Source organism: Calypte anna, chromosome 12 (genome assembly GCF_003957555.1).
Source record: "Calypte anna isolate BGI_N300 chromosome 12, bCalAnn1_v1.p, whole genome shotgun sequence".
NCBI classification, from domain to species: domain Eukaryota; kingdom Metazoa; phylum Chordata; class Aves; order Apodiformes; family Trochilidae; genus Calypte; species Calypte anna.
In genome coordinates this window covers 21,204,681-21,232,626 of record NC_044258.1, presented here as the reverse complement: position 1 = coordinate 21,232,626, position 27,946 = coordinate 21,204,681, and the positions used below count along the sequence as shown (strand labels likewise).

The following is a 27,946-nucleotide window of genomic DNA, read 5'->3' as shown; positions in this document are numbered from 1 at the left end:
TTCATGTACTGCAAACACGTCTTGTACTTCAATGTTATTGTTTTGTGAGAGTAATACATAGTTCTTAATTTCTCATATCCTCGGCCCCCAATAGCCAGTTCTTAGAGAAAAAAGAAAAACATAGAAAGAAAAAAAAAAATCCAATTTTAAATGCCTTAATCTGCTCTCTGTTCCATCGACTTCCTTTCAGGAGTTACCATTATCACTTCAGATCTTCCAGGTTTACTGTTCACTTGACTTATCCTTAGGTTAGCTTCTACCAAAAATACCAGACTTCAGAGAAAGTAAATGTAAGAATTTTGATAGAAGCAGGTTAAAAAATTGCTACACTCAGTGATGACAGTGAACTGAGGTCACGGTTCAACATACGCTAGCCACAGTTAAAGAGCTGAAAACTGAAAGGTGGTTAGCTCTTATGACATCAGCTACACCCAAACCTGGCTCATGCTTGCAATTGCGCGTTTGGAAGCAGAACAAGCCTCAAGTACAAGCCAGATAGCTCTAATCAATGACACCAACTCCACAAAATGACAGAAAAACTCAGGACAGTGTGGCATTAGCCTTTGTGAAAGCCAGCATCAACTGCATGCCTACCTGGGATCTGCACTATTAATAAGAATTTAGATGTACGTGGAACGTAACACCCACCTGTGTACATAATCTCCACCTCAAATCCCTGAATTCAAGCTGCTGGCTATAGGAGGGCTACAAGAAGCTGCCTTTGAGCAGGAGCACCGCTTTCGAAATGGAGCCTGGGCAAGGGCTGGAATCTGCCCTGCTCAGGCAACCGCCCCACTCTCGCCGAGGCGCAGGAAGAGCCATGCAGGAGCCCCCGAGCCCGCGGCAGCTGCGGGCGCAGCCGGAGCGCAGCGGCTCAGGTAGCCCCTCCCCTCCCCGCCGCCGTCCCCGGCCCCGCCCCGTGAGGGGATGGAGGGGGCCGCGGCCGGCCTGGTGCTGGGAGGAGGAAGCGGAGAAACGCTCCCGGGCGGCGGCGGCGGCGGGCGGGGTCACGAACTCTGACCTTTCACAGGGGCACGGCACACAAAACAAACCACCACACCCCCGCGGCTCCATAATACAGACCTGGCCCCCCCTCCCCTCCGCATACCCCGTTAGCCCCCTCACCGCCGCCGCCCTCACGGGGGGGAGGGAGGGCCGCCGCTGGGCACCGGTACACAGCATTGGCCCGCCTGGGCCTGGATCGGGGGTCACCGCCAGGGCACGTTTGGCGCAAACTTCTGAGGTAAAAATCGTTTTTTTAAAATTGAGGCGGCCCGGTTCGGTTCCTTTGATCGGGGGCTAGGGAGAAGGAGGGGGTGTGAGGAGGGGGCATCGGGGCCCTGTTCCGGACACCCCTGCGAGCGGAAAAGGGGAGAGGGAACGCTCGATTAAAGGGGAGGGAGTATGTTAAGGCTCCGGTATTATGCTGGTCAGCGAGAGCCGGCGGTGCTGCTGGCTGGCCTGCAGCTCCTAGGGAGAGAAAGAGAACACCATTGTGGGGCGCTGGGTCGTTCCGGTGCGGGAATCCCGCTGCGGAGCCGCCGGGCTGGCATGTTGGCCGCCTTAGGTCGGTGCCGGTCCGGTCTCGGTGAGAGCAGTCTGCTGTCCAGGGGGTCGCAGGGGGCGATGGTCGCAGCGATGACAAGCTTGGGGCACAGACACACGAGAGAGAAGATGGAGTCTGAGCGGGCGGAGGCGGCGGCTTGAACCCGACCCTTTTACCTTTGCCACCGGGAGGGCGGAGGGGAGGGGGCGGCGGGTACTTTGCATACGGGGCTGAGACCGCCGCCATCTTACCGTCCGCTTCCCTACCGCTATTCTCGGGCCTCTTGTAGCGTGACATAAGGATATACTAGCGCGGGGGAGGGAGGGGGGGCCTAATGGCGGCGGCAGCAGCCCCGCCTGGGACTTGGCCGCCAGCCAGCGCCGCCATCTTGTGTTTGGTCGCGTTCCGCGGGTGTTTTTCCTCTTACTTGGGAGGCGGGGACAGTGTCCGTACGGGCAGGTGCCTCCACCAATCGGGGACTGCGCCACCGATGAGGTCATTGGTTGAAGCGGGAGGGGTGTGCGGACCGAGGGCGGTTCAGCGGAGCCAATGCGGGCGGGCGGCGGGAAGGAGCAGCGTCCGGAGTGGCTCAAGGGCTGGGGCGGCAGAGCTGGCCCCGCCCCGGCCCCTGCCGCTTTACTCTGTGTTCTGTCGGGTGTCGCGAGGGTTTCTGCCACACTAACAGTGTAACAGATTCCCGGTAGAGCCTGACCTGTGGGCCCCGTCTTCCTCAGCCTCGTACTGAGGAGACGCCTGCTGACCTGCTGCTCGGTAGTAGCGAGTCAAGCAGGCCGTGTGATGAACTCTTCTTCCTTAAGGAAAAGGAACAAGTTCTAATAAGCTTGAATTTTGCCTTTTGCCATATCAGCCTACTAGGGCCATAGCCGTGGAATATCTCAAATAGGAAGTATGACTTCTGAGATTTCACTGCAACTGAGGGAGAGATTAATGGGTTTATGCCAAATTTTGGACAGCAGCATATCTACAAATATTGAGTTGGCTGCCAGTCTATTACATCAGAAAATATTTTTTCTGGTGCTCTAGGTGCCTTCTTGCAGTTTTTAAGTTCCACTTTTTTTGTTGGGCCGATTTGGGGAATTTTTGAATTATTTTTTTTTCCTCCTTAAGAACTCTACTGCTCTGGAGTTGTTCTAGGAAGCTGATTTTGCTTTGTTTCATATTCTGGAAGTCAACATCAATAACTAGCTTACTTAGCATGGCTTTGTACAGTTCCTAACATCCAGTGGGATTTGATCACATAGCCTTAGCTTACTGCTGTTTTGGGAAGGCTGGAAGTACAAAAACCTTGGTGGGTAAACAATAGCAAATCTGTTGGCCTTATTGCAGCAAAGACTTGGTTGTGGTTTAGAATATCCTCTCTTCAGGGCATCTTTCATCTTAAAATACTGAGAAAACAGCATGCTATGAGCATATGGTTATTGTTGAACATAAAAAAGAGTTTAAAATAAGAGAATGCTGAAAAGGAATTACTGAAGAAATTACTGAGAAACCATCCACAATATTAAATAGGTCTGGTGAAAATGGCTCATAGGCTTACTGGGCAAGTTAAACACCTGAATACAAATTGCAAGCTGTATGAGAAACTAGCACCAATATAATTTCCATAGGAAATGTCTCAATTTCGATTATGCCTTGCTACATATCATCTTCCATTGATGTATAGAAAATAATGTTTGTATTTACTTCAATGTGATTTAATCTTTTCAACTTAATAAATATTGACATTTTAAACAGTGTTACATTTGTAGTAGTTGCATTTGAAAGGGAGGGGCTTTGGTTCTAGAAGTATGCATGTGTCTTTCTGTAACATGTTTTGTGGTTTTTATGTTCGGTAACTACTTTGCAAGCACCAATATCAATAAACCATCCAATGGGCCATCACTCAGGAATGCCTTTGACTTACAGTGTCTGAACCGTGGTTCTGTAATGAGCAAGTCACAATTAAAAATTTAATGCATTAATTTGAAATCTTAATTTAATTTACCCTTGGAGGAAGACAGCCCTAGAAATGTTAATTAAAAATACTTTTTTCTTGGTTTTACCTTTTTTTTCTTGCATTGTATTTTTTTTTGTTTTGTTTTTTGTTTGTTTGTTTGTTTTAATCCCTTTTTTTTTTCTCCTTGGAGTAATAATACTATCACATTATTTAAAAAAAAGAAAAGATACACTGTCACATCTAAAATGTAGTTCTGTTATTTCCCTGACTGTTCAGAATTGCCATAAGAATATGGATGAATGGGACAGTTTGATGTAATGACTCAATAAAAATTTGTGCAGAGCAGCATTCTTAGATTGCTGTTTCTTTGTTCAGCATGTGGTGTAGCAGCAGATTAACTGTGAGATTTCTCACCATAGAGATCCCTGAATTCCCCAAACTGCATCAGTAGTTGACACTCCAATTAGTCCTTTCTAATTAATGAAATTAACATCTCTTCTTTGCAGCTTACATAACAGAATAAAAATGGTATAGTAGAAGCTTTCTGAAGTAAAAGAGTAACTGTGTGCCTCAGCTTTTTGAACTATTCGGTTCCAGTATACACATACTGTCCATTTCTGTGTGTCTATATTTGCAGACAGACACATCCATGGAGTATTTTCTTATTTGTCAGATACATCAAAGACTATTGTAAATTATCAAAATTAAAAGGGCTTTCTTTAATAAGAAGGTAAAAACCCTGACTTTTGTACCTGATGAAAGTTGCTGGCATCTTTTCAAACAGGTTCTAATGATCTTGTTTCACCATGACAACCATTATGGAGGTGCTGGCTCAGCAGGTAGTGGAGACTCAGCAGGTGGCTGAGGTGAGTGACAGATTATATCACAACAGTTGGTATATGAGCTTTTGAAATGGAAATCATACTAGGGAGTCCTTGCTGTTTACAGCACAGAAAAGCTTCATAGAACAGTACTGCTTTACACTTGGGGACAAACAAGAAACTAGTGCAACCAGCATGTGGCTTGTTTACCATATTTCATTTGAGTGGCCCCCATATTAGGAATGCAAGTAGGAAAATCCACATGAACTATAGAGAAACTTGGCTGGTTAAAATAGTAATACAACAAAATTTGTGGTTTCTGCTTATCATCTAAATCCAGAAGCACTATATTGAATTTACAGTAGGGTAAATCAGGCTTTATATTTTCTGCTTATATGTATGAAAAAAAGAGCACAAAATCAACTTAGAATGATATTAAGTAATGTTTTTTTCTTGATGTATGTTCACTGAAGCTTGGATGCTCAACAGCTGTAATGTCTAAATGAACTCATAATCATGCGTGATCATGGCCACAGAAAATAACCTATTTAATCTCCTTCAGTATGCAAATTTCTATTAAAAAAATAGAATTTTTGTCTGTCTAAAATTATGTGGTTTAATAGTCTTCAAATTTATCATATGATTTATCATATGATTACATAAGTAAGGGATTTTGTAAATAAGAAGGGGAAAGTAGGCTAGAAGACTTCTGTAAACAAGGCCAATTTTCACACATTTGTTTGTTTTTTTTTTTAACCTACCAAACTAAGATTACCCCTGGATAGTAAAGAATATTTTAAGTTCAAGAAGATTTCTACGTGAAGGAAATGTTCTTAGGGAATTGTGTTTTCAGAAATAGATGGTGCATTCAGAAATGCTCTACTTAGAGTAACCTTTTTTTCTAAAAGGAAATGCATTTGTTTTAAATAGTGTAAAATGGCCAACTGAGCATCCTGTAATAATACCTAAAGAGTAGTTTCAAAAACCTAAAATCTCATGCCTAAAACCAGAAGGTGAATTTCCACTCTTGTTTGCTGTACTAGATATCCATTGGGGAAGCTGCATTTTTTTAAGAAAACATTCCCAAACTAACTTGGAAATAAAGACCTGTCACTAGAGTACTGGCAAACTTTATACGACTTTGTAGAACTTGAGTGCTATTATCACATCTAAGGCACATAAAATAAGTGACATTTGTAATTCCTCGTGCAGGAAATGCACCGTGGTTACATAGTGTGATGGTTGTATCTTGCCACTGGAGAGATCGCTCCATCTCAAGAGTGTATGAAGCTCTGATTTCTTCCTGGCCGGTGGGTAAATAGAGGGCTCCATCTCTTTAAAGTATTCGACTCCTCCTTAAATTATATATGCCTGTCCACTACCTAACACCATGGAACCTTTGTTAATGGAAAAACAGTTATAAGCAGCATCATCTCATTAAGAATTAATTACTGCTGTGAGCACGTTAATGTTGAAACATGTGAATGGCTGGCTGCCTCCTATTTGTATCTTTAGTCAGATACAGTTTTTAATACAGGTAAATACATTACTAGTCTTCTTGAAGTGTGGTAAAATTCTATACTGGTGTTCCCCATTTCTCAGAAAATATAGCATGAAACTTGGCACTGGCCTTAAGAATGAGGAGCTTTTTCAGAATATCGTATTGTTCATCGGTGAAAATTAAACAGAAAGAAAGAGTCATTAATCACCCACTGAACTTTAAGTTAGAAATTATGAGACACAAATTGGAAACTTGATGCAAATATTGGCAGGTTTAGCTATATCTTTAGCTATATATAATATAAATATATTTTCAACATGATTGTCACCTTTGTAGTGCATGGGGGTAGTGATAACTGATGTCAGTCACAAATCAGATTGTCATACAAGTAGGCCATGTATTTTTTTTCTTTCTTGAACAATAGTTCATGAGGTTTGTTTTCCATGAAACTGAATGTCTTGCAGAAGTCACTGAGTGTACTCCAGTGTGTGTCTTATGTTTTTAGGAATTTGTAAAATTATCTTTCAAGTGGTTACACTGTTGTTGGCTGCTTCTGCTATAGCAGTATTGCTTGCTGATGTTTTCCAACTGTTTATTTCTGAACAGATTGGATGAGAGAGCTCCATTTTTAGTGTCCAAGTTGCCTTTATTTACAGTTCATGTGACTGGAAAACAGAGCAGCTGTAGGATTGAGAGTGTAATTGCAGCAGTTTCTCCTCATCCTGAGTAGCCTTTGAAAAGCGTAAGAGATACTTTAGACTTAATGCAAAAATAAGTAATGCTGCTTGTCTCAAGTATTTATTTAGTACAGTCACTGTGCCCGGGTTCAGTCCCAGCAGCAACCTAGATTTGACTTGCATATTGTTTCAGAAAATATATTTTGTATGGAAGCGGAGATGTATTTCCCATTCAGTGCCTTCCTTTTCAATGCAAAATTTTTAAGCAGAACTGTCACTGTGGGAAGGAATAAGGGCTATTTTCTCTTTCTAGCAGCCACTCTGATGTGACCCGGAAGAATTTTTAATAGCTGCTAAAACTGTCTCACTCTTGTTCCATGAGAGCTATAAAATATTCCCAGTGCATCATTTTTCTCTGTCAGAGGCTACAGAGAGGGAGTCACAGATGATGACTATTGAGATCCATGGTTACTGGGATTTCAGTTGCTTTGAATTCTCTCCGTACTTTGATAAGAATATATCAAACCCTAGGCCTTTCTGAACATATATTTTGTCATGGAACTGAAAAAATAATGGACATCATTGTCCTTTAAAGTATTTTCTTGACCTTCTTCTGATCTCTCTTGATACCTTACACTATAAGTAGTTCAGCAATTTAAGGTTTAAGTCCCAATGAAGCACACTGTGCTGAAAAGGAGACCAGAAACACTGGTATTATGATGCAATAAGATTTTGTTTTGTTATTACAATTAACGAAGTTTAAATTAAGGCCAATTATGTTTAATATGTTTTCTCATTTCTGTGTGAATGTGCAAGTTGGAATTTTGATGCTGAGTCCTCTCAAATAATTTTTAGTTCAAATACAGCTTTTATCAGTTTACTCACAGTTGCATAAACGTAGACACACTGTCAGCCTGAGACGTGTCTCACACAAAGAGCATGTTGGAGTCACATAGTGCTTATGTGGTTTGGCAGCCTCTGAATTCAAGGATGTTGCTGGATGTGGCGTTAGGCCCTGGTGTTGTATACGTATTGGGTGGCTACATGAGATGTAGCCTGTAATTTTTTAAGATGGAGATATGCCGAGAATTTTCACTTCTTTCATGACTGTGGCCTTCACGTGTCTCATACAAGATCTTGCACCAGCATCCTGTTAGGGCAGGTAAAATAGAGTTCTTCTGTGGTGGGTCTGAATTTTATCTGCCATTCTACAAAGGGACCAAGAGGGCAGTTAATTCCAAAAAGAATCACTGTAACTTTGTTTAGATGTATCTTACCTATGTGAAAGAAATGTATTTGGACATTTGCAGGCATTATATGCAGTTCTTGTAAAAGCCTATTATTAATTTAATACCTAAAGAAGTTCATCTGGAAAAATATCCATAGAAAAATAAGTCCTGCAGATTTTGAGTGTTTTTTATGGTGTAAAACTTGGTATAATATTTTTCATTTACATTATTTCACGGTTTTATGACAGAAAACTTGTAAAAAGTAGTATATTTCTGGGTGCAGTAGAACATATTTGGTCTGTGAGTCCTTAATGTCTTCAATTTCTATTTGAAATTGTTTCACACTTAGTGAGAATTGATTAATGTATTCAGGCAATATTACTTTGGCTTTTAGGGGTGTGAATATAGAAAATGTTCTTCTACTTAAGTTACAAAAGGTTAAAGGCTCTAAAAATTCTTCCACTATGTGGCCAATTGATTGTTCTTTTAATATATTTCTCAAATACTGCTTTCATAATGAATGTGGTAGGGGGAAATAGGCTATAGAAAGTATTGAACAGAGGTTCATGTAGTGATAAAATGTTGTTATATTTAGGATATGGTTTTTGTCCCAGGAAAGACAGGGACATAATCAGGTAATGTAAATGTCTTTCCTGAATGAACTGGACAAATAAAAGCCTCAGATGACAAAGCTGTGAAGTGTGGTGTCAGATAATAAGCAAAAGAAAAACCCAACTGAAATTTCTTTGGGTTCCTTTACATTTTTTAGGTATAATACGTTCTCCCACACTAGGTCACAATTAAGTGACCTAACATTTTTGTTGTAGGCATGGTATAAATGCGCTTGTGTAGCTCCAGTAATTATTCACAGATACTGTTTTTAGAGAGTTGTACACTAGGTAATTGTGTTTTCTATCAAGTCAAGACCATAGTTTCAATGGTGAGTACATTTTTGTGCTAAGATTAGGAGTCCTTGAAGTTAATATAAAATCCCAATGATGCTTATAAACGTAGGTCATGCATTTGTTTCATAAAGCTTTTTAGTGGAAGTCCACTGCATTCAAGTTTACTGTTATAAAACTTGTCAAGTACACAATTGTGTTTTCCTGAACTTCATGTACCACAACTTTTAACAAATTTCACTTTCTAAAAATATTTTCTGTTTTTATGCATTTGTTAGTCTTTACTCTGCAGCCTCATACAAATGTTTTGTTATAGAGTTTAAAGTAATTAATCACACATGTGTCATGAACTTACTGTATGAATTCTGAAGTGTATGAAGACTGATTATGCTACTTCATATTTGAGGGCCCTGGACTAGCTTAGGAAGACCTATGTTCCTTTAAATACATTAGTTTAATTAACTTTAAGGCTAAAGATGCTTCTTGGGGAAAGCAGTGGCTTTTCCCTCTGATTTAGCAGATCTGAAAATGATTCAAGATGCAGACAAACCCTTTTTTTCAGATTCCATTTTGCTACTTTGCAGATCAGAGAGAGAGAGCAGGTGTTGGGGCTTAAGAACAGAAGAGGAAGAGAGGCAAGGTTGATAACCTGGGACTATCTTTCCCAGATGAAATTATTTTACTATTAGACAAACTTCTTCAGCATCTGGCAAAACATCAGGAATATGTCATTTCTGCTTCCTTGGTAACAGGGAATGATAGTGCACTTGACCTTCAGAGGAACAGGGTCACAGAGACGGCATTTCAAAACAATGGTGGCTACTTTCTGTGGTTGGAATCCTCAGTATTGCAGACTGCCTGAAAATATCTGTAATCTAACTAAAACTGACCTTGACATTTCTCTTGGATTGTTTTGCCCTCAGAGCCTTACTGAGGAAGAATGTAAGTAAAACTGCAGGAGGAATTTGACACTGTTAAGTACTAGAGCGTATAGCTAGGGATCTTCAGGAAAAAAACAGTACTTGAGTGTATTGAAAACATTATTTTTCCTCTGCCTCTTAAAATGTGTATTTTATGTATTTTGTATGGGGAAGCTAGGGGGTTTTGACCCTATTACTGACATTATATTTACTAAGTCACACTGTCAATGGTTTATTTTAAACAGTTGTTGATTAAGCCTCTGTAAAATGTGGTACACTTAAGTATTCTATGATATATGGCCTTTGTTTCTTTTCTTATCTCTTGAAGCCTCATTTGAGACTCTTCCCAGTCTTAAAGAAGTTAGTTTTTTTTTCCAAAACATATTGGAATTATAGAAATATATTGTTGTTTACTTTGAAGGACAAGGTTTTTCATAGAATCATAGAATTAGCCGGGTTGGAAGGGACCTCAGAGATCATCTAGTCCAACCTTTTTGTATGTACAGCTTCCAAAACAGTTGCTTTAGACATGATACAGGTTTCATGGTGTCAAGTTTCTTCTAAACAACAGATTTGGATAGTCAATGTTACATTTACTCCTGTAAGGAAACCTAATAAAATGATGAACTGTATTATCTGCCCGATATGAGTACTTATAAACCATTTGCTTTCAGAATACTTTGATTCAATTGGTTTAGGAGTCTAATTCATAAAAGCTTAATTTTTTCTTACAGTATTTATATAAGCTGTCTGACTCTAACCTTGTAAATGTAGGATAAAACTTTTTACTGCATGGCGTACTCTTGGACGACTTTTTTTTTTTTTTTTAATGTAGTATTTTTACTTAAGAAGTCAAATTTGGTGCAGTTGACTGGGTAGAACCATAAAAAAGCATCACAAATTTATCCATTCTTCCAGCAGATTGCATATATCTTGTCTCTCATGTTCTTGGGATTAAAGAAATTTTTATTAAGGGGGTTAGAGAAAGCTTTTCTAAATTTAAGCCAGCTGAAAATTTTAAAAGTTGTTAATAAAATTATTTAAAATTCATTAAAAGGTGAAATATTAAACATTGTATATTACTGTGTTTATCCAGTGATTTATTTGGGGCAGGGTGGTGGTTTGCTTTTGTGCTTTTGGTCATCTCAGATTTGTTCTGTTTCCCAAAAAAGTCATTACTCTGATAATTCATTGAAAATAAATCCAACTTGGTTTAATTACTGTAACCTTTCCAATAAATTTAGATTTCATGATACGGGGCCGTCTAATCTTTAATAAATATTTGTATTTTTTACAGTGTTCTGTGCTGTAACAGTACATTAAAATTCTGTATGTTATTTTCAGGTGCAGACTGTTCAGACTTCACTATCTGAATCTCCAGTGATGACCAGCCCTTCCCAACGTATCCAGATAATTTCCACAGACTCCTCTGTAGCTTCACCACAACGCATTCAGGTAAAAATCTATGCATTGTACTTAGTAAATGTAGAAATAGCAAAATGATAAATAAGAGCAATTATAGGAGATAATCTTAACATAAGATAAGCCATGTTCTTATAGGAGATAATTCTGAGACAGAATGAAAAGTTTTAGAATGTAAAGGTTACTTTGGTTTATAAAATCCTTCAATGTGTTTTACAGATTGTTACAGATCAGCAAACAGGTCAAAAAATCCAAATAGTGACAGCAGTGGACTCAGCTGTGTCCCCAAAGCAACAGTTTATTTTAGCCAGTCCAGATGGAACCGGTGCAGGAAAGGTGATCTTGGCAGCACCTGAGACATCTAATGCCAAACAGCTTATTTTTACCACCACGGACAACATTGTGCCAGGCAGAATTCAGGTAAAAGTACTCATTGATATAGACCATATTTTTTTTGGTTTTTAGTTTTTGAGTTTTAAATTACTTAAGTCTATAATTGCTTTAAGACAAAGTGCAATGGTTTTATAAAGGTCGAATGACATGGGTAGACCATACTACTTGTAGGCTTCCTTCATTATAAATAACCCCCATCTTCACATTTCTCATGCGTTCCATTGCACTGATCACCTTTTGTGTGTGTTCTCAATGAAATTCCAAAGACATAAGGAAATATTTTAAGATGGTGCTTGTGAGGAGTGCCAGGATTTCAGACAGTCTCTTCAAGATTCATAGCTATACAGATATACAACTGACCTGAGCAAGCTTACGTTCACAATGCAGTAACAAGACACTGCAGTAAAAGTACTTGGGTGCAGAAGCTGTACTGTTACAGTCGTTCGTGCATCTGAGTGTTATCCAAGCAAACAGGAGCTTTGACAGATAAATTTCCCAATAGATCATTTTTTTAACTTTTACATGAATATTTGAAAAACTGTATTAACAGTCTTCTAAAATTTATTTCACTATGCTAAATAGGTTATCTGATGTTACAGGTGAGTGGCTTTTTTTTTTTTTTTTTTTAATTTTTCTGTGTTAAGTGCAGTGTTCTGAACAGAAGTTTTGGAATACAAGGCCTTTGGAAGCTAAATTGTTTTTATAATGGAACTCAGCTTAGGCTGTCCTCTCTGAACCATATATTCCTAATAGCTAGAGCAGGGATAGATGGGGACAGCATCTGAAATGCAGTCATCTTTGGCCAAAACTATCTGTTTGAGAGCAGCTGCAGGAAGGGAAGAGTCCAGTGGACTGCACAAGTGAAGAAACTTACTTGTAATGAACAAATTTAGGAGTTGTATTTAGAATTTGCTTTACTATGACTGTTTTATCAGTCTCACCATTGACAGTAAAACTCTCACTAACTTGCATTTTCTACTACTTAATTTACTTCCACATGTCATTCTCAAATTTATCCAGCTATTCTCGGTTGACACCCCAGTTTTGTTCTGTAGGCAAAGCTCCTGACTTTCATGTAAGAAGAAAATACTGGCTAATTACCTTTTTTTGTTCTGGATGTTTGTTTTAGATAGTGACAGACTCTGCTTCAGTGGAACGTTTGCTGGGAAAAGCTGATGTTCAGCGGCCCCAGGTAGTAGAATATTGTGTAGTCTGTGGTGATAAAGCATCAGGTAAGGAAGCATAGAAAGCAGTATTGAATAAACTTTATTGAAAGGATGACTGGGATGAAAGGATGAAGTTTCATATATTTTAACTGATTTTAGCCATGTCAATGGCAAAAGCACTTGAGTCCAGAATGAAAAAAGATAACGTACTTTGCATCTGTACACACAGAATAGTTAAATTCTGCTTGGAAGAATATTAGTTTGTACTATGATAAAGCAGCATGTGTTGAAAGACAAAATAATGATGAAATAGCTCCTGGTAAGTGAAACAGACTTTTGGAAGCATTTAGTTTGGTACCCCCCAGCTACGGGAAACTATGCAATGATCGTGTCCCCTAGAAAAGTTTACCTGCTCCAGGAAATCACTTAGTGTTCTCTAACACACTTAAGATTTTGGTCTTTTGCTATCACAGAAAAAGGCAAATAGAGATCTAGTGGATACTCAGTGTTTCAGATCCATGAAGTAACAAGGGGTCTCTAAGGTAAAATTTCTATATTGGCCGAGGAAATAGACTGCTTTTATGCAACAGACAAGACACCTTTCTGTCTCTCCGCCTCACTTTCTTTTATTTTTTGGATGTGTTTACTTAATGAAAATAATACCAGAATTTACATATGTAGAAATTTAAAATTAAGATTTCATTGCAAATTTTATTGTAAAATTACTTCTATTTTGTAATTACTTAAACTTTTGGTCTGTGTGTTCTCATATTGCATGCTAAAGCTAATGGCAAATAGAATTGCATCTGTACTTGTCCAGAATAGGAATTTCCACTTCATAGGCCTCTCATTCAGAAATAGGTTTGACCTTTCTCTCTCTCCTCCTCTACTCTCCCACCAAAAAGCCCTTTATCCTGTAAGACTTTACAGTGCTTTTGTGGCCCAAAATGATAGAATAAAAAATAAGTTTAAAAACTGATTTTAACAATGTTTTACTTGCTTAAGATAAACATTTTTGTGCTGAAATACAAGTAATTTCCTTCTGAAAATAACATATATATTTCCTAGGTCGTCACTATGGTGCTGTCAGTTGTGAGGGATGCAAAGGTTTCTTTAAAAGGAGTGTGAGGAAGAATTTGACCTACAGTTGTCGTAGCAACCAGGACTGTATCATCAATAAACACCACCGGAATCGCTGTCAGTTTTGTAGGCTTAAGAAATGTCTAGAGATGGGCATGAAAATGGAATGTAAGTGTTAAGTACTCTGCCTACTAAATACTAAATATGTGGACTACCACTTTAAGAGTGTTCTCTCCATTTCAGTGTACTTCCTGTTACCTGTTTAATCATAATGCCTTAGTATTATAAAGATGCACCAAAATTACTGTTTCCTACTGTCTTTATTAAGAGATTTACCCCACTTGATTTGCATGTTGGTGACTGAGGTTATTTTCTTCCAGCTATTAAGTAGAAATACTTCACATTCTGAAAAATTCAGAACACTGTTCCCTAACTGCATGGAATGAATTGCATATCACTCAAACTTGTCTCCCAGGGCATTAACCAGCATCTCTCACATAACCTGCCTGTCTTTTTCTGCTTTCTTTCTGAGTTTACATTGCTTTGAATCATCCTGAGTATGACTACATCTAAAAAAAAAAAACAGGTACATTTAGGTGTAGCTTTTTACCTGAAAGCAAAAAACCAAACCAAAACCTAAACAATTCGGAAGCATATTTTACAGACTGTTCCATCTTATTAAATGCCAATGAGATAGCAAGGTTGAGTTCAGCAAAACTTAAAGCAAATCATCAGTCTGTGACTTTCTAAGTTAAAAATGTACATAATCACAGATGTACTATAATTGGAGCCTCTGTTTCTTCTGTCTTCATATTAAATATCCAGCTTTGCACTGAACTGATATACCATCATAACTGTTTAAACTCCAATGCCACTGTGAGGATTTAACTTTTTTTTTGCATTTTTCAGTTGAATTATTTCCTTTCAAATCTGCATGGTTTTGTTTTTATTTAGCCGTTCAAAGTGAAAGAAAGCCTTTTGATGTGCAGCGTGAAAAACCAACCAACTGTGCAGCTTCCACTGAAAAAATCTATATCAGAAAAGATCTGCGAAGCCCTCTAATAGCAACTCCAACATTTGTGGCAGATAAAGATGGAACACGGTGAGTACCTCAGTTTAACCAGTCTTGTTTAAGGTTATTTGTGCATATTACTTTTCCCTCACTGGACAGGAAAGAGCTCCAGTTCAAAAATCATCTGTTTCCAGTACCAAGATCAACTCAAGACTGTTCTGCTTCTCATGAAAGTCCCTATGCCTGAGTACAGCTGAGTGTTTTTCAGTTCATAGCTGGCTCTTACCCAGCCAGGTCAAACGTCATACTCAAACTGAAAGCATGTAGGCTTACATTGTGGTGCATTCAGACTAGCCACTTCTCTGAAGTCAAATGTGTAATTGTCAGACTCATTTTCCTCCTAAAAGCAGTAGTAAAAGAGACTGCAGTAATAAAAGAGAGAGTAGTAAAAGAGACTGCTGATTCAGAACTCAAAAGAGACCGGTTTCAGCAACAGCAAAACAACAAGCAGCTTCCTTTTACTTTATGGAAGATATTCTGTGATTATTTCCATGCTTTCAGTTGTCTCCATGGACGGTGCATGTGGAAATGCAAATCATAATACATAGAGAGGCAAGCTTTGTCTTTTTCTGAGTAGAATAAAAAAAGAGCTCTAGGTTAAGTATCATGTTTTTTTAATGCTTACAAATGGATAATAACCATCTAAGGATATTCGATCTCAATATTCAGGGTTTTATAAATATTTAATTTTATATATATATAAATATATTCTGTGTTGAAAAAATGATACTGCAGTTGGGAAGACTGGGCTGTGAGTCTCTTGGAGAACTGCTTTTTCATGTTCTCGTTTGCAATTCAGATTGCTCAAAAGTACTGCTTACAGACACATTTGCTTCTTTGAGATTTCCTTATGCTACAGGATCCCTTATGATCTTTTAGACAATGTTATAATCATTCAGCGTGGCTATCATTTATGTAGTACTCAAGATTTGCATAACATATGATAATCTGTAGCCTGTGGTAGTTCACAATGTTAGTTGTTACTCTCAGTTCCCTTAAATTGTAAATTCACTTTGGCCTGAACTGCCGTGCATGTATTTGTTACTGCAGATTTGAAGTGATTTATAAATAAACTTACTCTTGTTGACTGCAGAGACTGTCTCCCTAAATTAGATACACAAAAGGGAAAAAAAGTTTGGTCAAAAAGTGGCAGAAGTAAAGGCAGCAGAAATTATTTGCAGACCTCAATTACATATTTGTTTATGGCTGCATTTAGGAATGTAAAAAAATATTTTATTAACATAACTTTTCTTCACTTCTATCCACTGTATGACTTGGGATGCAGTTATGCCTTCCTCCAAAGTCTAATGCATATCTCTAGAGCTATTACCTGACTTCTGAGAGCATGAGAAGACAACTTTTATTAAGACGTAATAAAGTAGCATAAAAAGAAGAAGACAGGATAGCTATGTGGGATATTGTCATTGGTTTGCACAGGAAGGGAAAATTCTTCCAGCACTTCAAGCTACTTTTTGGAAACTGTTTCAGAAAGACTTAAGTCTTCTTCATGAAATCATTAATTTAAAAGTTGGTAATGCCTTTTATTCTGACATAGTTTTTTACACGTTCTCCTGGTGAACATAAAATGCAGTTGACTGTCAGATGCCATATTCTTTTGAACAGGTCAGCAGGTCTTCTTGATCCAGGAATGCTTGTTAATATTCAGCAACCTTTGATCAGGGATGACGGTACAGTCCTCCTAGCTGCTGACTCCAAGGTATTACGCTTTCATTTAAGTTCTGAACATATATAGATTTATTTCTTCAAATTATTTTAACTGTGTACATAGACACAAATAATTCTCGCTCTTGAGAAGGTAAGGTTGGGATGTGAAGATCTGTATGAATGGAGGTAATAAGCTGATCAAAAGGAACATTTCTTTTCATGAGCATATTTCCACAAAAAGTCAGCCATAGGTGGTTTCCCAAATGATACACAAGATGAGCCTAATACTCATGAATAGAATAAGGTTCAAAGATCATTGAACCACTATTCTTCCTGTAGGTGTTCAGAAGGAAGGAAAAGAGTACATAATGGAAAAAGAACAGGAAGAATAAAAATGAGGAAAATGTATGTATGTTGTATCACCTGTAATTTTGATCCACTAATACAGTTCTTCCTTTTTAGGCTGAAACAAGCCAGGGTGCTTTAGGAACACTAGCGAATGTTGTAACATCTCTTGCTAATCTAAGTGAATCTCTAAATAATGGAGATACTTCTGAAGTCCAGCAAGAAGAGCAATCCTCAAGTGAGATTACACGGTACGCATTTATGTTTGCAATTTATTTAGCAATTTGTATTCTATATGCCATATACTTGCATCCATTCGTTTACTAGTACCAATAGTATCATTAAACTATTAGAGCAGGATTTACAGTAGTAAAGAGTTCCGGTCTTCCAGGGGATATCCTTTATCTATGATATATGGGCAGATCTATTCCTTTTATTAATGTCTGAACAGTATAGAGGAGAAAGGTTCTAATGAAAAATCTGATCTTGTTTCTCAGCGTAAACTACTCTGAATATATTACCTCTAAGTGGAAATGCTGCATGGTGTTTAATTTGACCACTACCCTGATTTATTTATTTATTTGTTTAAATTATAAGGAAGCACTCTTTCATTATTTATTACTTCTTTTCAGGGCATTTGATACATTGGCTAAAGCACTTAATACCACAGATAGTACAGCAGCTCATAGCTTGGCAGATGGGATGGATGCTACAGGAGGAGGGAATATTCATGTAATCAGTAGAGATCAGTCAACACCTATTATTGAAGTGGAAGGACCCCTGCTAACAGATACACATGTCACATTTAAGGTATGTGCTGCTTTAAATGTCTTAATAAACAATACTTAAAACATAACCCAAAAGTAGTTTACTCTGTTTCTTTGTTATATTTAATTTTGACAGTATAATCTAGGATAGCATCTGCTGTTACAAAGCTTCTCATACAATTTTCACTGTTGCATGCTCTATCTAAAGAGTATGGTATTAGTTCACAAGACTTTTCAATAGACAGAAGGATACTTTATTTCACTTTCCAGTGCTGTTAATAAGTTTCCATATCATCCATCCAGTGTGATGTCTTGCTTAATGCATTTCTAATTCTAGATAGTGTAAAACTTTCATTTAAAAGACTCTTTCATATAGGAAGTTACAGTGCCTTCTTCAATGCTTATGGTTAGGCCACAGAAAGAAGGGTTTGTGTTTTAGAGATGCTACAGCTCTAACTGACTGTAAACACCTGTTGACAGCAGTGTGTGAGAACCAGTAATGGTGTTCATCTTGTGCAATCAAATTGCACAATCTTGTGCATCAAGAGATACAAACATCATTACTGAAACAAGTAATACTTGAAAACAGTCAAACTTTTCTTATAACCTGCTTATTCCCATTACTGGTGTTTTGTGATTGTAGATTCCTGTTTAATGACTTTCCTATTTTACTTAGATTTTGGATTTTATTTTGCTTCTTTTTAAAGTTTTAAAAGATCTTTTATAGCACTGTGATGATAGGCAATGGAAGTTACAGTTTTAGTTATTATTACATAAACATTAAAACATTTTAGAAGGAAGCATTGGAGCTCTCTCCCACATAATTTCTTGCCTCCTGTTCCCCTTTTTGCATTCCTTGCCCAAAGTAATAAATTACTTCAGTAGAATTTTCCTTTGGCAATTTCTTGTCACGCAGTTGCTTACGACAGACTGTGATAGCAGTTTGAGTGTTTTTGCTGATTATGTCGTCAATAATAAAGATTGTTTTATGTCTGAATTATGTCTACTGTACCACACTTTTATTTTTTGCAGCTTACAATGCCCAGTCCAATGCCAGAGTATCTTAACGTACACTACATCTGTGAGTCAGCATCACGACTGCTTTTCCTCTCTATGCACTGGGCTAGGTCCATCCCTGCATTTCAAGCTCTTGGGTAAATGGACATGTTCTGCAGAACAGTTTGCTTTCTAAGGAATTTAAGCGCTGATCTGAAAGGTTTTCACCTAGTTCTAATTTGTAAATTATACTACTGTTTAATTTGAATGAATTCTTTAAAATGTTTGAAGACGATGTAATATTCTCCTTTTTGAAGAGTAATATAGAAGATGGCAGAGGAGGGGATAACTACACTATCTGGTGTTACTACAGTTGCAGAAGCTAAAGCCGAATCAAAACCAAGCATTTAATTTGTAGAAATGTATCTTGGTAAAGAACTGGTGAGCACCATTTTACAGATAACCTGAAATGGTTTCCTGTAGTTGGCCTATCACTTCTTGCATTTTGAAGTACTTGTAATATGCTAATATGAGCCTTTTAGTAAAGTGGTTTGCAATACATTAATTCTTATTATTAATTGCTATAATTAACATAATTACACATAGGGTAATACCAACCTGATGTGCAAACTACCTACAGTTGTTTGGTTTTTTCTGTTGTGTACAGGCAGGACTGCAACACTAGCCTGGTGCGTGCCTGCTGGAATGAGCTGTTTACTTTAGGCCTGGCACAGTGTGCACATGTGATGAGTCTCTCTACTATCCTAGCAGCTATTGTCAACCACCTCCAGAACAGCATCCAGGAAGGTATGTTTGCAGTGTGTGTTCGGTCCTGTCAACACCACAGATACATTTGTATAATACTTCTCTCAAAGCGTTTCCTCATCAGTGGCAGAATTGCTTCCCAGTGTCCAGGGGAAAGAGAAAGCCTTCCCTTGCCTAATTATCTTTTCTCTGGTGATACATAACTTCTGTTGCTTTGACCTCACAAAAGTCTCTGTAGGATAGAAGTGTCCATAGAAGAAAATTGAGATAGTGCTGGAGGACATATTGTCCTGTCTTCTACATCTGACTGGCAATGTAGAGAAAGACAAGTACAGTCTAAAGTTGGGTGTGCTAACAGCTTTCCCCACATCCAGATGTATGTTTTTCCCCCTCTTAGAATAATGATGTCTTCTTTTATCCTCTTTGCAGCATAAAACTATAACATTTGCAGATAGATCACAAAAAAACTATTCTTGCAAGTATAATGGTTTTGGATGCTGCCATAATCCAGTAATGATCAATGTATTTGTAGTAACCTCTGAAGCACTAAACAAGCCATTTTCATGACAATCTTAAGAAGATTTATGTAATTCTGTTTTATATTCAGTGTTGGCTTGTTGGTAACTTTGAGTGAATCAAGAATGGTTGATAATCTCTTATGTTTGCTTTTTTTCATTCTTTTCTTTCAGGATGCTCCCAATCAATATGATTGATTAGTATGAGAATAACATTCCATTTTTAATAGGAAGAAAAAAGCCAAAACTAGCAGTTTTAAATTCTGCAAACACAGCATATAACATGAAAGCTAGATTGAATTTAAATGTGAGTTTGAGATAGTTATAGAATACTATTTAGTACTAATTTGTTTGATGATTTGTGGTGCCATTATTGTGCGCACAGCAAAAAATTGGAAGATAGGCTTTTACTGAAGAAAGCATAATTTGATTTTAGAACTACAAGATCTACAGAAGTAGATAATCTGAAAAAAATGTTGTCAGCCTTCAGTCTTAGTAAAGTACATTTGTTTTAATCTGCTTTCTTACCCTCATTACGATAAAATCAGACAAATTTTATTCTTAAATGCATAGTAAACTTGCATAGTTAATACAGGGTTTGAGTTGTGTTTTTTTTGTTTTGGTTTGGGTTTTTTACCAAAATTCATCACTGGAATGAAATTATTCTAAAGTGTTTCTCAAGCTGCTTGCTAGCCCTGTGTCTGACTCAGCAACTTTATAAAAACCTCACTTCCATAATAATTCTGGCATGCTTAAGTAATTTTAAGATAGCAAACACCACAGAAGACTAAATTATGACTTTGCTCATTGTATGAAGGGATATTGTTTAATACATCAAATGTAATTGAGCTCACACAAAAGAGTAAGCAGTGTCTTTTTGTAGATAAACTCTCTGGAGACAGAATAAAACAAGTCATGGAACATATCTGGAAACTTCAGGAGTTCTGTAACAGCATGGCCAAGCTTGATATTGATGGATATGAATATGCATACCTTAAAGCTATAGTCCTCTTTAGCCCTGGTAAGGAATTCAGTAACCGTATCTTTTTAAATAAGAAGCATTCACTTGTTGATGTTTTAGCAGTATATTAAATGAAACTAATGTCTTGAGGTGAGGCCGATGTGTTAAGCTGCAGATAAAATGGTTGTTTAGAATTTTCTGTCACAAGCAATGTGAGTTTTAATAACTGTGGAGCAATGTATCTTTGTTATTTATAGTTCCAACATATCAGGTATTTCCTGTATGTCCACTTTAGATGAGATCCTCGATTGTTTTCAGCTGAGAATCTATGAGTAATAAGTTATCTGGGATGTGTAGTAGCAAATGTTGTAGTAGCAGTATTAGTGAAGTAAGGAAGGCAGGAAGGATTAGACGAAGCATTATCACATAGTGACAAAAAGAAATGTGCTTCAATTGTAGTATTTTTAATCCATTCATAAGAGAGTTTGCTCATATACAAGCAGAAATGCCACAGTATTATATATGGATCTTTGACAAAATCTCCAAAGCTAAGTGTAAATAGGCTGTCTTCCATTTGCTATCAAAAAAATAACAGTGGGCAACTAAAGCATGATCAAGAGTGTTTTTAAGATACGAAGACTTACTCTAAGAAGACACTTGAGATTTTCTGGAATTATAAGGTAAGGACATCAAAGAAATGGGAAGTGACAGTCTATTCAGCAAAGGTTGAGAAATGTTCCTAGAACACAGAAAGGTTAATTTAAAATTGCTGACAGGCTGGGTCAAGGCAAGGGAGACTCTTGCTCAGAAATGTAACTTTTTTACTTTAAATGTGTTTACAACTTCAAATTTAACAAAACACAAAGAACAAGAGTATCTTGTTATTAGAGGGGCTGGGGGGGTTGCACTGATACTATTTTTTCTTTGTAATAAAATTTGCTTTAATTAGAAGATACTGGTGTCCTGAAATTTGCTTTTGAATTTATTTTTTTTTAATTCAAGTTGGAGGAGCAGGAAACTCTCCAAACTCAATCTAGCTCTATCCTGTTTCAAGGGAAGAGTAGTTGGAGTACAACATTGAAGACATTTGGGCATAGTCAGATATCTGGTATTCTCTGGGGTTTCTTGATCATATGACTGTCTTTGAGGAGATGACCTAACTGGAATTGAAATACGAGACAGAAGAAGGTCAAGAAATTAATCTCAAGAGACCAACCCTAGGTACTGCTCAGTAAGCATACTTTGTCAAAATGAGAGGCAAACACAAAGAAAGGCTCAAAATATGAACCAGGAGCTTCATCGGTGTGTACTGGCAGGCTTAATATTTTTCCACTTTCTTCCAGATACACACAGACATAGAGAGGAAAGTGAGCAACCTAATGCTGAAGCCAGGAAGCAAATGTTCAATTGAGTGGTTTCCTTTATACAGCTAACATGTTAAACATCATGATACAAGAGAAATATTTCAGTGAAATTAAATGTGAGAGTAACTACATATATTCATAATGTATAGGGAAACAATCGACATACAGAAATGTTTTGTTTCTTTAGATCACCCTGGTCTGAACAGTTCAACCCAAATAGAAAAATTCCAGGAGAAGGCACAGATGGAATTGCAGGACTATGTACAAAAAACCTATCCAGAAGATACTTATAGGTATTTATTGTCTATAGTACTCAAAATAATGTTGTGGGCCATGGCTGGCAAAAGGACTAAATACCATAACTGACGTAGAAATTTCCTTTTTGACATCTCTTCTTTTTTGACTATTGATGAGAAAGAACTAGAACCCTGTTTAAAGATAAGCAGAAACACACATACAGTAAATTGGGTACTATTTTTTTTTTTTTTGGAGTGTTTAATTGCTATGTTTAGAAAAGTAAGCAGACTTGCTTCATTAGAAGTCTCAGAACTTTTAAAACTCGTACTGCCGTCTTTTTCAAGAGGCTTTGATATAATAAAAAAGGGATTATTGTCCTATAAATGTCGAGTTACATATGCAGAAAATTATTAAAACTGTCAGTTTATAAACCCTGGAACAATAAGGATTACATGTGGGGAACAGCAACAAACTCTTAAACTTATGTGTTTAAGAAATTCCTACATCCTACTTATTTTTTCCTTTGTTTGTTTTGATTTCCAAGGACTTATCTTTGAAAGCATGTTCTCTCAGCTGTTCCTGTTTCTCACTTGCTAGAAATAAGTATCATATCTTCTAATAATCTCCATCAAAACTATCTTAAATTTCATCAGCGCAATGGTTCTCTGGACTGCAAGGGAAAATCTAACTTCTGTCTAGCAATATATCCTAGAACATATTCTCTTTTACTGTGAAAGGTATTCCCATGTAAAGAAGCATGCAATCCCATACATTTAAGCAAAGTTGGAGGGTAGTGTAATTTTAAAATAATCAAAGGAACAAAAAAAACAACCAAAAAGAGCCTGTAAAATAAAGAGCTTTACCCACTAGCTGCAGAAAATCTGTTTCTGCACTGGACTTAAAGATTTAACATTGTGTGGGGCGACAAAAAGGGTATCAGGATTCCCAGTTATGTGCAGTGAAGATTTCTCCTTCACAATAATACTCTAATCCCACATTCTTCTGTGTTCAATTCAGTTATTCTGGTTTGATGCATGCAAGCTGAATATCTGCTATGAAAACAAATATAAAATTTGTTCCATATATTTACTTCTCTTTAATAGTGGCTTAGGCAAGAAAATCAGAGGGTTGCATTACTGAAGAAATTTCTTGTATTTTAATTGATACTCTCTATGTCCCAGTGCTTACCCACAGATAGGCTTAGAGTACAAATCTGATGATTTGTGAGCAACTGAATGCTGGCATAAACTGAGATGGAAGCACAGGTGTTTATTTCCAGAGAAACATCAGCATAGCTGGAATATTTTTGTAGTTTTCCCTTAAAGTTTGCAAGGATGTGGTATATTAGCAGAACAGAGCTTAGATGTTTTCTTCAGAGATATTCAAGCATTTTCCAGAGGCCTGTGTTCAGTGCTGCCTCACATTTGCTATTACATGGCTTTAGTTCAGGAAATTAATTTGTTTTAGCATTTGTGATGAACATCTGCCAAATAAACACAGTACATAAGCTCTCATTGCTGTCCTAAACTTCAAAGGCAGTCAAAATCCAGAAATTCAATACAATCACTTCACTATTTTGGATTTCTGTTAACATCCTGGTACATAAAAATCCACAGCATTTGGAAATATGTATCTGTACCAGCACATCCCTCCCAACTCCTGTTCTCATCAGAAGCAGATACTGCTCTTTCTTTTTATACACATGCAGTCCCATTCTTGCTCTCTGGTTTGTCATTGAGTTGCTAAGCTATGCTGTTTATGGCTTAAATTGTAATTAAGCATTTAACTCTTAAAACTTTGCAAATGTTCTCACAAGTCAGTGTGAATATGTCTATTCTTAGCATTGTCTGAATATAAAGTGCTTCCAGAGCTGGGAATTTCAAAAGCAGACGAGGAGAACTGTTTGTTTGTACATACACTTTGTATCTGCAAAGGATGTAAATATGACCTTTTCATTGGAAAACCACCAAGAAAGGTGGTGGCTTTCCTTACACCTGCAGGATAGAAAAGTGAGCATTATTTTTATGATAGCTCAGCTTTAATTGCCTCGTTACTCCTATTCATGAGTTACGGTACTAATAAAAGCAGATTCAGCTCTTTAGCCACTAGAGTATTTTAAACTGGCATGATGTGTATTTATAATTCACGGAACTTCTTTTTCAGGCTAGCCCGGATTCTAGTTCGCCTGCCAGCACTTAGGCTGATGAGCTCTAGCATTACTGAGGAACTATTTTTTACTGGTCTCATTGGAAATGTTCCCATTGACAGCATAATTCCCTACATTCTCAAAATGGAAACTGCAGAATATAATGGTCAAATAACTGGCACATCTGCATAGTGGGAACAACACAATTTGGTGGATCAAAATAATTTTAATAAAAACATACAATTATGAAGTTAAAAGCATAGCATTTTGGTATGTACAAATATTTTCATCTTGTTATCAGTTTCTTGTCAGATTTCTCCTTGTCTGTTTGCTGACGTTGACAAAATTTAAGCAGCTATTATGACCTGCTGTAGGACCTTTTCTGCCACAGGGAATATTTTTGATGCCTTTCCTTTAAAAGGCTATAGATAACTGAACATACTTTTCAAGTGCTTTGTATTTAGAAGTTATCAGTGGTTAAAAATAAGAGTTTTATAATATCAGAGATTAGTAATAAAATTACTCTAAAAGAAAAAATAATAGTATGTATATATTTTAAAATATCCTTGGAATTAATATCTAATAAATGCCAGGGTATACTAGCAGTTTGTAAGCACTTCTGTCAAAGTGACATCATTAACATCCTTTTGATGAATATGGAAAATGAAAAAAATTGCACGTCCTTTGTCAAAATGTTACTGAACATTTTTGTGAAAATGTAGAATGCTACAGGAGACAATCATTTATTCTACAAAAAGTCACTTGCTCTTATGTTGTGCATGAAATTTTCATGTGGATTCTTAAATCAGGTATCTACATTATATTAAACTATACTCTGTTAAATTATTGCAGTGGTAACTCACAGTCTGATACAGTCATAGTGACTATACTATGCTACAGAATTACCCAGAGTGGGAGAAAAAAATGTTTTGTGTTACCGTAATGATGAAATATTCAGGTTCTTTCAAGTCTTTATTCAGACCAACACAGTCATGACAAATCTTAACTCTAATAAAGCCTTTTGGTTGTGGGGAAAATCAGTCATTAACTGGAAGAACAGTAATTTTCAAGTCGAGCTGTGTGGTGCTCTTTGAGTATGCCCTTTTTATTTCTAATTTACTCCTTCTTGCTGAACTCTCAAACATCCTCATCATCTAGCCAAAAGTACAGCTTAAAACCTTAAATGTGGAGAACCTCTGGCTCTCAGCAAGAGTCTATTACAAAGCTCTCACCTTTTTTTCTCCCCCTTTACTCCTGTTCCCTGATTGAGCATTCCCAGTTTTGCAATGCTCTCAACCTTCCTATGGCTTAATTTAAAGCTGAAACATAGGTAGGGTTTACAGTCCTGTGCAATCACAGTTAATGACCGATACACCACGGGCTTATAAAATTAACTACTATTCCATTGCCTAGAATGATGAGACATCAGCATATTTTCTGATATTGGCTATTAGCTACTCATGTTGACAGTAAGTATTTGATACAATCAAAGTTTGAAAAAATAGTCATGGCAGTTGACACTGTTGTCTGATCCTGCTTCATTAGATACACCCATTATTTTAATTATTTGTATGGTAGAGGCATTTTCTACTTGTGTGTTTTTATTTGAAAAAAATGTAGTTTTAAGACATTAAGAGGCTGACTTTTGTAACACTTACTGTGTGGAAGGCAATTTGATTTTAGCTTCTGGAGGCACTAAACTCTTGTACTGTTACCATTGTTACAGCATTCCGAATCTTGTTTTCTCAAAAGGGTGTTACAAAGAGTCCAGTATACGTGCAGAGATTTGTAATACTGCACTTTCCATTTCTCTTGGCTTTTGCTATGGTAAATGAAATTGTCCTACATCTAACGTGAGGGAAGGTCAGCACTCAGTGTTGAGTCAACTCAAATGCAGAATTTTGTACTAGCTGTTTTATTGCAGTGTAACTTTTGTGATTGTGTCAACACTTCTGATGCAAAGTCTCTCTTTTAAGGGTATACAACTTAAAAATTGTTATTAACAATATCAGAACTAGCTACCTTGGAAAGAGTTGTGGCCATTTTTGTTAAAATTTAAAATTTTACTGGGTTATCACAATGGTTTTCTAAAAGCACAATGGTGCATTGAACTATTGTGATATTTCTCATTGGAAAAAAAAAAAGATTATGCAGTTTAATTTGCTTTCAGTATTCTGTAAAAATCATTTAAGCAGATAAGTAGGCATTTTTAATGACAAAATAAATATTCATTAGCACAAAAAACTAGTCACTGGAATCTCTTTCTCCTAAATTTCAATAAATGAGCTGGCTTTTCATGACAAACATAATATCAAATTCCAAATTTTCAAGCATAAGGGCCCTATTTTCCGTGAAAAAAAAATTTTTTTCCTCATTTTTCTTGTGCTATGAGCATAACAATTCAAGAATCAAAATGAAGGCACTACAGTTTTTTGGAAACAGGGATTGCATAAAATAGAACTTAAAATATATGCACTGTAGTATGTTTGTAAAAAAAATAGAAAATATCATGCAGCTCAGTTTACAAATAAACTGCAATCCCTAAAGGAGCAAGACCACACAATGCTCTCCTTGATCCATCTCTAGTAGTCAGTTACTCTGCAAATAGTTCCCTGGACTTCAGGTATAAAATATTAATCTTTATAAATGAAGAAATAACAATGCAATCCATATCTGGGGTTTATTTATTGAGTTTAACCAAAGCAATTCCATACTTAGGATTCTAATGTCACCACCTAAAAGCTTTAGTTTTTCTCTGTATATGTCAGCATCATTTGCTGCCTTGCATTCGTCAGAACCAAGCAAATTTAGTCCTTATGTCATTAACAAAGTACTTTCTCTAACTGTAGACTATTTGATTTAAAGACTAACACTTTGCATTGTAGAAATTTGGATGGCAGATGGTAGATTCTTCAGCCTAAGAAATATTCAGACTCTTGGATGTTATATATTTTTTATAAAATAATAATAGAGATGTAATAAATAATACTTCTTTCTCATATGCTGCTCAAAGGTGGTCATACAAATGAGCTGAAGATTTTGCATATGAGGGAGAAACACTGAATAGAATAATTTAAAGCACTGCCACATAAAACCTAAAACCATCTTCTCCAGTGCAGTAGGGCTACTTTGCACTAAATTTCAAGTGTAGCCATAGACTGGCTGAGGTTGGAATAGGCTTCTACAGGTCATCTGGTCCAACCACTGTGCTCTACAGTGCTGATGTAATTCTTGTCATTTCTGATGTTTGTTCCATTCCCCCCTGCTAATTAGTCTGATCTTACTAGGTAGGTTTGCTTCTAAATTAGTTTCATTTTGCTGCTTCTTTGTAAATGCAAACTTTTGCTTATGAATATGGGACATGAAAGTTTTTCATTATTGTAACAATTCTTGGAAAAGTATTTCTTAAGTATGGAAATAGCTTGTCTTCATAAAGGACAAATTTCAAAGTCAAACTTGCAGAGCTGAGTCAGCAGTTCACAGCCTGAAAGGAATTCTA

The 27,946-nt window shown here is 37.0% G+C and overlaps 1 protein-coding gene across 4 annotated transcripts; it reads left to right on the top strand.

Annotated features, from left to right (window-relative positions):
• The first annotated feature begins 930 nt into the window (after positions 1-930).
• NR2C2 (nuclear receptor subfamily 2 group C member 2) lies at positions 931-27,476 on the top strand. 4 transcript variants are annotated; one of them, XM_030458136.1, is made up of 16 exons: positions 938-1,243; positions 4,288-4,369; positions 5,537-5,634; positions 10,898-11,008; positions 11,195-11,395; positions 12,498-12,600; positions 13,603-13,782; positions 14,569-14,716; positions 16,310-16,403; positions 16,814-16,947; positions 17,329-17,506; positions 18,496-18,617; positions 19,127-19,266; positions 20,623-20,760; positions 22,252-22,357; positions 24,465-27,476. In XM_030458136.1, the coding sequence occupies exons 3-16, from the start codon at positions 5,563-5,565 to the stop codon at positions 24,637-24,639; spliced, it is 1,902 nt and encodes a 633-aa protein (XP_030313996.1). In that variant the 5' UTR covers positions 938-1,243; positions 4,288-4,369; positions 5,537-5,562; the 3' UTR covers positions 24,640-27,476. The 4 variants fall into 4 exon arrangements, with proteins under 4 accessions (XP_030313994.1, XP_030313995.1, XP_030313997.1 ...); XM_030458134.1 differs by lacking the exons at positions 4,288-4,369; positions 5,537-5,634 and having other exon boundaries at positions 931-1,243; positions 24,465-24,943; XM_030458135.1 differs by lacking the exons at positions 4,288-4,369; positions 5,537-5,634; positions 22,252-22,357 and having other exon boundaries at positions 932-1,243; positions 24,465-24,505.
• The last annotated feature ends 470 nt before the right edge of the window (positions 27,477-27,946 follow it).